Source organism: Oncorhynchus mykiss, chromosome 20 (assembly GCF_057628025.1).
Source record: "Oncorhynchus mykiss isolate SJ-2025 chromosome 20, ASM5762802v1, whole genome shotgun sequence".
In the NCBI taxonomy this organism is placed as follows: domain Eukaryota; kingdom Metazoa; phylum Chordata; class Actinopteri; order Salmoniformes; family Salmonidae; genus Oncorhynchus; species Oncorhynchus mykiss.
In genome coordinates this window covers 27189390-27201433 of record NC_143041.1, presented here as the reverse complement: position 1 = coordinate 27201433, position 12044 = coordinate 27189390, and the positions used below count along the sequence as shown (strand labels likewise).

Below are 12044 nucleotides of genomic sequence, written 5' to 3'. Positions count from 1 at the left end.
CATTTACTCCTGAGGTGCTGACCTGTTGCACCCTCTATAATCACTGATTATTTGACCCTGCTGGACATCTATGAACGTTTGAACATCTTGAAGAACAATCTGGCCTTAAAGGCCATGTACTCATTATCCGTGTGCAATGAATCATGTGGAAATTTAGCAAGTTGAGGAGACTAAACTGCTTGGAGTAACCCTGGATTTTAAACTCTCATTGTACAAACTTATTGACACAATAGTAGCTAAGCTGGGGAGATGTCTGTCTATAATAAAGCACTACTCTGCCTTCTTAACATTATCAAAAAGGCAGGTCCGACAGGCCCTAGTTTTGTCACACCTGGACTACTGTCCAGTCATGTGGTCAGATGCCACAGAGGGACTCAGGAAAACTACAATTGGCCCATAATAGGGCAGAACAGCTGGCCCTTAAATGTACACAGAGCTAACATTAATAATATGCATGTCATTCTCAAAGTAGAGGAGAGATTGGTTTCATCACTACTTGTATTTGTGAGAAGTATTGACATGTTGAATGCACCGAGCTGTCTGTTTAAAACTACAAGTACACAGCTCGGACACCCATGCATACTCCACAAGACATTCCAGAGGTCTCTTCACAATCCCCAAGTCCAGAACAGACTATGGGAGGTGCACAGTACTACATGGAGCCACAGAACTATGTTCCACATCAATTAACTCATGCAAGCAGTAAAATCAGATTTAAATAACCAATCGAAATTAATCTTATGGAACAGCGAGGAGATACACATACAAACTTGATTTTTTTGTGTTGTAGATATATTTATGTATATTTTACCTTTACTTAACTAGGCAAGTAAGTTAAGAACAAAGTCTTATTTTCAATGACAGCCTAGGAACAGTGGGTTAACTGCCTTGTTCAGGGGCAGAACAACAGATGTTTACCTTGTCAGCTCAGGGATTTGATGTTGCAACCTTCTGTTTACTAGTCCAGCGCTCTAACCACTAGGCTACCTGCCATCAGAGGTAGCCTAGGTAGGTAGCCTGTATGGTAGAAGAGTAGTGGCACACTTAATGTGTTGTGAAATAACTGCCTTAATTTTGCTACGTCTCGTGCATGTATTTTTATCTTGTGAACATGCGCCAGGTGATAGAAATCTGAATGCACTACAAGTGCTTTGAAAAGTTTATGTAATTATACTTTCCTCATTCCTACCGCACGGACAACCGCTAAAGTACATTAAAATATATTATGCACGATGTAAATTCGATGTAAATTCAATGCAACTGAACGTCAGGTTTCCAGGCAACTACATTTCTAGCTCTTTGGGGTTTTAGGCTGGGTTTCTGTATAAGCATTTTGTGACACTGCTGATGTAAAAGGGCTTCATAAATACATTTGATTGATTGACATAGAATATTATGTGTTTTTATTCCGCAAAAGACAACAACCAGAGATAAACACAAGTCCGAAGGAGTTGGGATTTCTTCCCAGTCAGAGGCCAGTACACTGCCTCTGTTGCCTTTGCTCTTAAGAGTCCTGTCTGAGTTTGTGTTGACTCAGGGAAGCACTGAATGTCCTCCTTAGTCTTGCATGAGTTTGCGTTTGACCGTTGAACTTTCAGAAGAGAAATGTACAAACAGAGCCCCTGCTGCTGTACGTGACCTCAGCTCATACAGGTCAACATCATGAGCCCACTCTACATTTCCCCAATGCCCGATCTATGTAGAGGGAAAAGAGACAGAGGAAAATAAATCATTAGTAAGAGAGAAAGAGATTGAATACATATCCACAACGCTAATCTCTGTATATGCATTGTTTCTGTGGCGAGTTCCTACCTGGAACTCCTCCTCTAGTCGTGACAGCAGCACGGCCTGCTCCACTGTTATGTGTTTGTCTATTAAAGCAAAGGCAAGCACCACTGACTTCAGCTGGGTGATCACATACTCCAGACCTACACACATAGGAGGTCACACAAAGAATATTAGTAGTCTTGTACAGCCTATTTAACTGAGACTCTGCAATATTATGTGATCATAAACACCGGTCCTACTTCTGAGTGCAAAGCAAGAGGCTCTACCTGAAGTGGCCCAACAAACTGAAAATAGAGACGATTCTCTCTCCATTTTCAGTCCATTGGTCTAGGCAAGAGGCTGATTCCTTTTAGCACCCACATACAGTAAAGAATTTGCACATGTCCACGGGACGGGAGTACCTCTAATGACTCTTAGATGTTTTTACCTGTCAGGGACCAGAAGTTATAGGAACCCAGGTGCTGGCGGAAAGTATCCATCGTCGCCTGTGGGATCTCTGGCCCCAGTATACTGGTGGAGGAGCCAATGACTACGTTGTACCTGAAAGAGAAAAACATTCATTCAAGTATTTGCAAGACAATGCTACAAATCTCTGTTTCCCTCCTTTGCTGAAGATGACATGCAAATACGTATACATGTCCAGTGAACTTTTTGTAAGGTAACTCACAGAAAATGAGTCAATGATCATGTTAAAGTGATACCAACCGGTCTTCAATCCAGTTCAACACAGGGTCCCATTCATTATTCTGAAGCTCAACTAGTGATGGAGGCTCCTCAACTCTGTAACTGCAAGGAGACAACATACTCACAGTTTCAATCCCTGTGCAATCATACACATGAATGATCTGTAGAAATAATTTCTGATGGAGAGAACCTAAACCCACATGCTACTACAAATATCTCTGTGTACCAGATAGTGTCAGTCTCCAGATACTTGAGGGCAGCAGTGATCATTTGGTCCTTGCTGCGGAACGTAGGGTTATCTAGGGCTGTGTTGCAGAGAGTGGTCTGGAGGAGAGAGAACAAATCTCAAATTGCACCCTTTTCCCACATATAGAGCATTAGTTTGAATCCAGGCCCAAGTCAAAAGCTCTAGAGAAAGTAGTGCCCTGTATGGGGTACAGTGACCATTTCAGATACAGCCAACATGAAGCATTGAACAAAAGTACTGGGGTAAAAGGTCATACCATATGCATGCTGTAGAACTTCAGCATGTCTTTCTGAGTATCCCATTCATTCGCCACGGCAATGGCTAAGGCTTCGTTGGGGGCTGTGAACAGCTTTCCTCCTGGTGTTTTCAGTTTCCGCCGGTCCAGGTTGATCTCAAACATGCCACCTGCAGACCAAAAATTTAAGGTAAAAAAAGAAAAAAGAAAAAGTGAGTTCTTGAATTCTTACCACTCAGACTTCTTATTTAAATAATGTCAAGAGAGAAAGACCCTCACTCTCCAAGTTCCGATACAGTACTCACCCTCTCCATGGGATATGCTAACATCCTCATAGAATTTCTTTCTTTCTGTTGAGAGCGAAACAAAGTAAACAAGACATGTGCAACCTCCGTGGTGCACATAGCCACGATCACTGTAAACCAGCAAGCTCGAGAGCCTTTTCTTGATATTTGATGAAACAAGTGGCTGGTGCATCTCTTACCTGTGATAATGGAGTAGGATTTTGAGTTCACAGAGAGCAGCTTAAACATTTGACCTCTTGGGCAGACAGTGGGGGGAGAGAAAGCATGCCCCAGACAATTGTGAAATCTCACAAGATTCCTCAACATCGTGTCAGTGACAGAGATGTTTTAACAAACAAGTTTCCCCAATTGAAGTGGGGTTCAAACCTACAGTTGACTTGGCTAGCTGAACTAACGTTAGCTAACAGGAATGTGAATGCCGGATAGTATCGCTTTTCAAAATGCAGGACACACTACTGTTGCTATAAGAAACGACTGAAACGGCTGACGAATAATAGTTGAAGGTTGACTGATCTAAAACGAATCATTTGGAAAAATACGATCGTATTTGCACACACCTCTCACTGCATCCCATGTGTGACCTTTCGTGTTTGGCAGATTCGACAGATTTCCCAGATACATGGGAAATGTAGTTCTATTCTTGTTATACAATCAAACAGAATGGAAGAGTGCCAGAGCGAAAAGGACTACATCCTCAAAAGTCATTGATAGCGTTGCGATAAATAAGCCAATGAGCGGCGCGCTTTTAGACGAGTGCATCCCTTGGCTAATGAGAGAAGAGAATGCTGCTGTTTTATGACGCCCGCGACGAAGTCCATTTACTTTTCTGGAGCTTGGTGTGAGTGACTGAAGTATTACATTTGAAGGGATTTGGATGTAGGTGAGCCGCCTCATTCGTGCTCTCTGTACCATCTTCCCACATCTATCGCCCGGACGGCCACTGACTGCGGTCGGTGTCCTTCCCGCGGTACCAGAACCATGCCTGTCCTCGCTGGATACATCAGTAACACCCCCATGGCCTTCAAGTCCTCGGCCTCGCTTATCCCACCTCCCTTGATCAACACCCACCAGCCCGGTGTTATCGCCTCGCTTCTCTACAGCGGTTCCAAGTTCCGAGGACATCAGAAGAGCAAAGGCAACTCCTACGATGTCGAGGTTGTTTTGCAGGTCCGTTAGATTTATGAAACTTTCATTTGCCAGTCAGGTGACGACTAATTGTGCTGACTAAAATGTCAAAACACGTAATGATTGCCAGCTTCCAGAAGGAGTGTTCATAATCACCGGCCATGAAACCTAGATGTTATCATTAATTGAATTTACATTCTAGTGACGGTAGGTGAGCTGGCATTAGTAGTGAACATGTTATTACCAGAATGTGATTCAGCTGTGTTCAGATGCATCGTTGGCTCACATCATGACACCATTGGAAAGAAGTTACACAATGAATGATCCTTCATTCCACTATCTAGCAAGTGAACATTTACATACAGTTTTCAAGTCTTGTGTTGTTTCTTTCAGCATGTGACCATGGAAGACTCATACTTGTGTGGGTACTTGAAGATCAAAGGGTTGACAGAGGTGAGAATGATTTACTTGATACTGAAAAGAGGTTGAATAAAGGTTTATTCTAACCCTTTTATTTTAATCATGGTTTTGATTCCCAGCATAACCTGTTTCTCTTTCTGTTTTTTTCTTCTGAAGGAATACCCCACTCTGACTACGTTCTTTGCAGGGGAGATCATCAGTAGGAAGCGTCCGTTTCTAACCAGGAAGTGGGATGCAGATGAGGATGTGGATCGCAAGCACTGGGTAAATCGAATATGCGATCATTCATTTAATTTAGCCTAATTTAATTTAATAGTCTGATACCACCCATGTTGATCTGCTTTAGACCGCTGTGTCAAATGAAGTAGGAGTTAATCTTTCCTGGTGAGAATGTGAGGGTGTCATCCCCCTCATTAATGTTTTTGGTTGCTGTTAATCTCTCGTGGACAGACTATGTCAAATAAATAGTATTGTGACGTCTGTGAAAATTCCCTGGGATGCGACGGCTAACAGGCTAGTTTTGGTGTTCCGCCACTGGTTATTTGGTCGTATCAGGATTTGGTGAATGTGGTGCTTAAAGTGGGGGCAGTGATTTCAAGCAATGAGGGGATTCGACTAAGCTATCCCAGGTGGGTGGACTTTGCACCGGGTGAAAAGTGATTGAATTGGTTTGGAACCTGGGGGGGGGGGGGTCTGATAACGGTAGATTTGTCAAGCAAGAACAATTGTTATGATTGTTAAACGTATTGTATTGTTCCAGTGATTAACAATTTTATATTTGGGCCCCAGGGAAAATTCCAGGCCTTCTACCAGTATGCAAAGACGTTCAACTCGGATGAGTTTGACTATGAAGAGCTGAAGAAGTCTGACTACATCTTCATGAGGTGGAAGGTAAGCTCCATTACCATGGAAAAGCTGAATCATGGCTATGAGGTTTGGCAACATTTCCTGTAAAAAATACTGTTGTTATAATGATGTACTAACTGTTGCATTCTCTTCCACAGGAGCAGTTCCTGGTCCCTGATCACACCATTAAAGATATCAGCGGTGCTTCCTTCGCTGGTTTCTACTACATCTGCTTCCAAAAGTCCACAGCCACCATAGAGGGATACTACTATCATAGGAGCTCAGAATGGTAACAGGAGACTAAATACTAACTGGGTCATTGATGAACATGTGATAAAACTGGTTCAGATGTAGCCAGGCCTTGTGAACTTAGAACATATGCATCTGTGCGTCATCAGTTCTTATGCGTTTCTTTTTTCTTTAAATTCATATTTTATTTGCTCAGGTTATCAGCGTCGGGATGCAGTTCATGCCCTAATTCTGTGGGGTGTGAACTTTTATTTTTTTAAATATAATTTTTTCAACTAATCAAAAATAAATTTAATAACTAATCTCTGTACAATAAGAGTTGAGGGCTTGGGGTTGATTTGATTTGGGACTGGCCAATGCATCTCGCCTCTCCTGACTTTCTGCACTAAATAGCACTGTCTGACTCCCTCTCCGTCACAGGTACCAGTCTCTGAACCTCACCCATGTTCTGGAACACAGTGCAGCCATCTATGAGTTCCGGTGACCCAGGCATTGTGGCTTTGTTGGCTCAGAAAGACTTTAAGGCCTGCAGAAGCTACATGAAGGAGGCATGAAGACTGAGAAGGACTGGGGAAGGATGGGTGGAAGAGGGACATGAAAACGGTGTTGTTTCTCCTACCAAGAGGATGTGCTTTTCTGTCTGAGGAAGAAAAGGAAATGGAATGATGGATTTATTGATGGACAGATGGAAGCAGGTCTGTTGGACTGGAACTTTCACGGAGGAAGGTATGGATGGATGGAAGAGACAGAGGGAAAGGACTGCTCTGCCCCAGCCAGGGCAGGCAGGAGCTTCAGTCCTGTGGGATTGGGGCAGAGAGCCATAGCAGTGTGATGCTTTATCATTTCTTAATTTGTTTTAACGTCTGATTTTAAAAGCTTGTTGACTTTCACTCTGCTGCGTCAAGGTCCAGTCATGAGTTATGAAAATGGAGACTTCAGTACGACAACACTTGTCTTTGGACACTTTATAAATAAAGCTGGGGTTTTCCTCTTGCAACTGGGGATTTGTCTGCTTTTATCCAATTCTCATCTGCGCTTAACAGATATTGGACAAAGATTCTTCTGCTCTACTCTATCAAACGCTGGATCTCTTTTGAAGCTAAATGTCAGCGTGTGGAATAATGTTCTGATGAACTACACTCTGTCTTTTGGATTGAAGCTTTAAACACTTCATAGCTCATTGAATGACAGTGTTATTGTTTTATTTTCAATCTAGGCTAACTCTTCTGATTGCCTGCAAAGAGATTTTGCAAGTTACCTCTTCAGCTACTCGTTGTAAATGTTCAGACGACAGAGTAATGACTGTCTGGAGGTCCGTGCTCTGTGGAAAAGACAAGTGACATTTGTGAGTGCTTGTGGTTCTTGTATCGTGGGTTTCATTTGCACACGTTGTGTTTAACTCCAGTGCCACACTTCTAATCCAATATACATGTGTTATGTAACACAGGTCATGGTTGGATTTAAGATGGAATCATGTTACTAGGCCCATGCAGTCAGCAGCATTTTACTCTACTCGCATTCATTAAAACAGAAATACTTTTGTCACCAACTTCTGTTTTCCTTGGGTGTCCATGCCCCTTCATTGTTAACTATGCAGCATAATGCAACAGCAACATTCTTGACCTGAACCATACATCTCCAAGTTTCAAAAACCAGATGTATTCTATAAAGTAGTATTCAAAATGTCTTCTCGTTAAAGGAAATCTTTTGTCTAATTGCCCTTTTCAAGCACTACCCTTCTACATTTGCACCTGTCCATGCCATTGTGCCATGTTTTTAAACTGTAGCAAAATGTATTATACCAGTATGTGTGTGTGTGTGTGTGTGAGTATGGACCGAAAGCAGATTGGTGTGAAGAATGGAGTAAATCATATCAACATCCCTTGTTTTTTTTCTTTTAAGACTATTGTATGAACTGTACTTCACTGACATACTAGCAATGGGTCCTGTTATTTATATTACTCCATAAAAACACAATGAACTAAATATTATTCTAGCTGGACAAATACACAGTATGTCAAATATTAAGAAACCCTGCTCTTTCCATGACAGACTGACCAGGTGAATCAAGGTTAAAGCTACGATCCCTTATTGATGTCACTTGCTACATCCACTTCAATCAGTGTAGACGAAGGGGAGGAGATGGGTTAAATCATTATTTTTGGTGTATGTGTGCCATTCAGAGGGTGAATGGGCAAGACAAGTTAAGTGCCTTTGAACAGAGGTATGGTAGTAGTCAACATGGGTTGACTCCAATGCTTCCCACACCTTCTAGAGTCCATGCCTGGACGAATTGAGGCATTTCTGAGGCAACTCAATATTAGGAAGGTGTTCCTAATGTTTGGTATACTCTATTCTGAGCTACCTCAAGGTCAAGAATGCACAGCTGGATAAAGTGGCAGTTTTGGCTCCCTAGCTGTTCCCACCTATCTAATACTACCCTCTAGTGATACCAGTTTGATACACATTGTTGTTGGGTCTATGCTATCTGGAATGCTTGGGACGTCTATACCCCCCATTGAAGTAGACATTTAAAATGGTACAGGTTTAGGGTAGGGACGTCCCAGGGATACCAGATAGCACTGGCCAGGGTTGCTGTCAATAGTTTACAACACAGTATTCAGGGTCATAATGAAAGAAAGGATTCCAAAGGCAACAAACATTCCTTACCCCAGGACAATAAAGTAAAGGAGCACTCTGTTTCTGCATAGATCTGTTCATTTATTGACAGGGCAGCAGGCGTCCGTTTTGGCATCTTTGCCTTCATCAGAGCCTTGGGGGTCAGTGAAACTAACAAGTAACCATTTCCGATGCCTGACTCAGATTCTGTCTCTTAGATTAGTTAACCATAAAGTACACTATGCTTCATAGATGTCCCCTCCTGTGCTGTGCTGTAATGAAAAGGATCGCTGCAGGGAACTGAATTTCCTGAGGTCCCACACGGAGATGGAGGGACCGGACGGGGGGGGGGGGGGGGGGGGAAGAGGCATAGATACGGTATATAGTTGTTACGAATCCCTTTTGGCCCGACAGTCTAGGGGGGATGGTAATGAGACCCGTAACATATCTCATGCAAATTATAGCTGTGACAAAGTGTGAACGAAATAACCACGACAACTGAAATAATACCGTCAAACTCAGGGTTTATTTATAAACACACGGTAATGGGGGGAGCAGGAAAAGGGGCTGAGCTGGACCCAAGGAAAGAAACAATACATATGCAAAAACACCCCTAAGCTAGACTAGCCTACTTTAACAACAGCTAACTAACCAAAAATACAGTGGGTGGTCCGCCCAGTTCTAACTAGTGTATTTAACAAAGTTCACCTACGGGTAGTGTATGCCCATGGGCGACTTGTCTTGGTTTCCCCCTTTTCCCACCAGCAACAAACAAACAAACAAACAAACACCATAACCAAAACAATATGCTATGGAGGTGCTCAAACAAAAGAGAGGTTAATTAATACACAGCGAGCGAGTGAAACACAGAGGTCTACAAACATGGCATTTACAAAGAGATTGAGCTCTAGAGCAAACAAATGATGGGGTTTTTAAACCATGGGGAAGGAACTGTGATAGGGTAGGAAACAGGAGGAGGTGTGTCTTCTGATTGATGGGTTGATTGTTGACTGATTGGGGAGTGATGATTTTCACCTGTGAGGGGAGAAGGAGAGAAAAGAAACACACACAGGATACACACACAGACACAGGATACCTGTATCCGTAACAATAGTGAACAAAAATTCAAACGCAACATGTAATGTTTTGATCCCATATTTCATGAGCTGAAATAAAAGATTCCAGAAATATTCCATACGCACAAAAAGCTTATTTTTCTCAAATTCTGTGCACAAATTTGTTTACATCCCTGTTAGTGAGCATTTATCCTTTGGCAAGATAATTGGCAATTGGCATGCTGAATGCAGGAACGTCCACCCGAGCTGTTGCCAGAGAACTGAATGTTGGCATTTTCCTCCAACGTTGTTTAAGAGAATTTGGCAGTACATCCAACCGGCCTCACAACCGCAAACCACTCCAGCCCTGGACATCCATATCCGGCTTCTTCACCTGCGGGATCGTCTGAGACCAGCCACCTAGACAGCAGATGAAACTGAGGAGTATTTCTGTGTGTAATGAAGCCCTTTTGTGTGGAAAAACTCATTCTGATTGCCTGGGCATGACTCCCCAGTGCATGGGCCTGGCTCACAAGTGGGTAGGCCTATGCCCTCCCAGGCCCACCCATGGCTGCGCCCCTGCCTAGTCATGTGAAATCCATGGATTTGGGCCCAATTAATACATTTAAATTGACTGATTTTCTTACGTTAACAGGAACAGTAAAATGGTTGAAATTGTTGTAATCGTCTACATTTTTGTTCAGTATCGAAAGAAGGGGCGCGAGGTGCAAACCTGTAACCCAGGCCTGAGTACTTTCTCATTTGGGTCGAATACAGGAGAGAAATGCATGTTACGTGCCTGAAGATTGCGAGAAATTGACAGTTAGTGAACTTGAAATCGATCCTGACAAGTGAGGAAAAAATAACCTGTGTCATGAGGTGAAGGCTTCCGAGGTCTGACTTAGTGAGTATGAGGCCCCAGACAGATGCCAGTCTGTGCACTGTGCACCTGCCAACTTTCCTTCAATTCGCAAGTATCTGAAACTAACACCAGAGAAAGAATCTGAGTGAAACAGCGCCCCTTCACCTTACTACATGTAGCCCATGTATCTGATGCTGTCTGGGCAAAAAGAGTAGGACATGCCATACTCTTTTTGGCCAGACACCATCAGATCCATGGGCTACATGTACAGCGCTTTCAACGTATTCACACGATCACTCACACCCCTTGACTTTTTCCACATTTTGTTGTTACAGCTTGAATTTAAGTTGAGATTTTGTGTCACTGGCCTACACAAAATACCCCATAATGTCAAAGTGGAATTATGTTTTTAGTAAAAAAAAATTACAAATGAACTGAAAATCTAAATAAGTCAATGAGTATTCAACCCCTTTATTATGGCAAGCCTAAACAAGTCACATAATAAGTTGCATGGACTCACTGTGTGCAATAGTGTTCAAAAAGACACTTAAGTAAAACTGAAAAAAAGCATGTCCTGAATACAAAGTGTTATGTTTGGGTCAAATTCAACACAACATATCACCGAGTACCTCTCTTCATATTTTCAAGCATGTTGGCTGCCTCATGTTATGGGTATGCTTGTCATTTGCAAGGACTAGGGAGGTTTTTAGGATAAAAAAAAAACAAATAGAGCGAAGCACAGGCAAAATCCTAGAGGAAAATCTGGTTCAGTCTGCTTTCCAACAAACACTGTGAGAATTTTTTAAAACTTTTCAGCAGGACAATATCCTTAAGCAAAAGGCCAAATATACACTGGAGTTGCTTACCAAGACGACATTGAATGTTCCTAAGTAGCCTAGTTACAGTTTTGACTTAAATCGGCTTGAAAATCTATCGCATGACTTGAAAATGACTGTCTAGCAATGATCAACAACCAACTTGACAGAGCTTGAATAATTTAAAAAATAATAATGTGCAAATATTGTTAATCGTTAATACCACTGACAGCTGTTCAGTATGGCTTATAAATGGCATGCAGTCCATGATGACAGCAAAGTGTTTTTCCTTCTTAATCTTCTCAACATTGGCATTTTTTTGTGCAGTCAGAGCTATCAGTTTATTTTGGATACTCTTGCTAAGATAATTATGAATTATGTAATGATTTTCAAACTATCTCAAACGTTCAGTCATTACAGGGTCAAATTGTGCCATTAGCTCCACCTGCCCAAGGAAGTTGCCGTTTCTTGGCTCGTGTATATCCTCTGTCTACAAAAGGCTTGGTTTCATTCAGCCAAATAACAGATCAATGGCAAGCAATCTCCGCAAAACCATCTTACAATGATTTACCTCAAGTGCCATTAACTCCATGTTTACATTTTTCCTTAAGGTGGCGCCAACTCTCCATGTTTTGTAAATGCTCAGTTCAACGCTCATGTGCTTTCAAATTGGTCCCGATATTCTTCCAGCACTGAAAACCATCACTGCTCAAATTAGTCTTATTTTTCCCCAAATCCCGACAATAAAAACGAAACGCGGCATCAGCCTAACTTGAATACAAAAGCCATGTCCG

The 12044-nt window shown here is 42.2% G+C and overlaps 2 protein-coding genes across 5 annotated transcripts; one reads left to right on the top strand and one right to left on the bottom strand.

Moving 5' to 3' along the window:
* Positions 1–1376: 1376 nt before the first annotated feature.
* On the bottom strand, positions 1377–4422 carry LOC149974519 (ATP synthase mitochondrial F1 complex assembly factor 2-like). 4 transcript variants are annotated; one of them, XM_090212771.1, is made up of 8 exons: positions 3439–4422; positions 3260–3304; positions 2976–3124; positions 2699–2796; positions 2494–2574; positions 2216–2328; positions 1813–1928; positions 1377–1695 (listed from the first exon to the last, which is right to left on the bottom strand). In XM_090212771.1, exons 1-8 carry the CDS (start codon positions 3563–3565, stop codon positions 1558–1560), a joined length of 867 nt encoding a protein of 288 aa, XP_090068897.1. In that variant the 5' UTR covers positions 3566–4422; the 3' UTR covers positions 1377–1557. The 4 variants fall into 4 exon arrangements, with proteins under 4 accessions (XP_090068897.1, XP_090068896.1, XP_090068898.1 ...); XM_090212770.1 differs by having other exon boundaries at positions 3817–3895; XM_090212772.1 differs by having other exon boundaries at positions 1813–1871; positions 3439–3872.
* LOC149974518 (glucose-induced degradation protein 4 homolog) lies at positions 4050–7778 on the top strand. The gene is made up of 6 exons (XM_090212773.1): positions 4050–4426; positions 4778–4837; positions 4961–5068; positions 5594–5695; positions 5809–5939; positions 6320–7778. Exons 1-6 carry the CDS (start codon positions 4238–4240, stop codon positions 6381–6383), a joined length of 654 nt encoding a protein of 217 aa, XP_090068899.1. The 5' UTR covers positions 4050–4237; the 3' UTR covers positions 6384–7778.
* The last annotated feature ends 4266 nt before the right edge of the window (positions 7779–12044 follow it).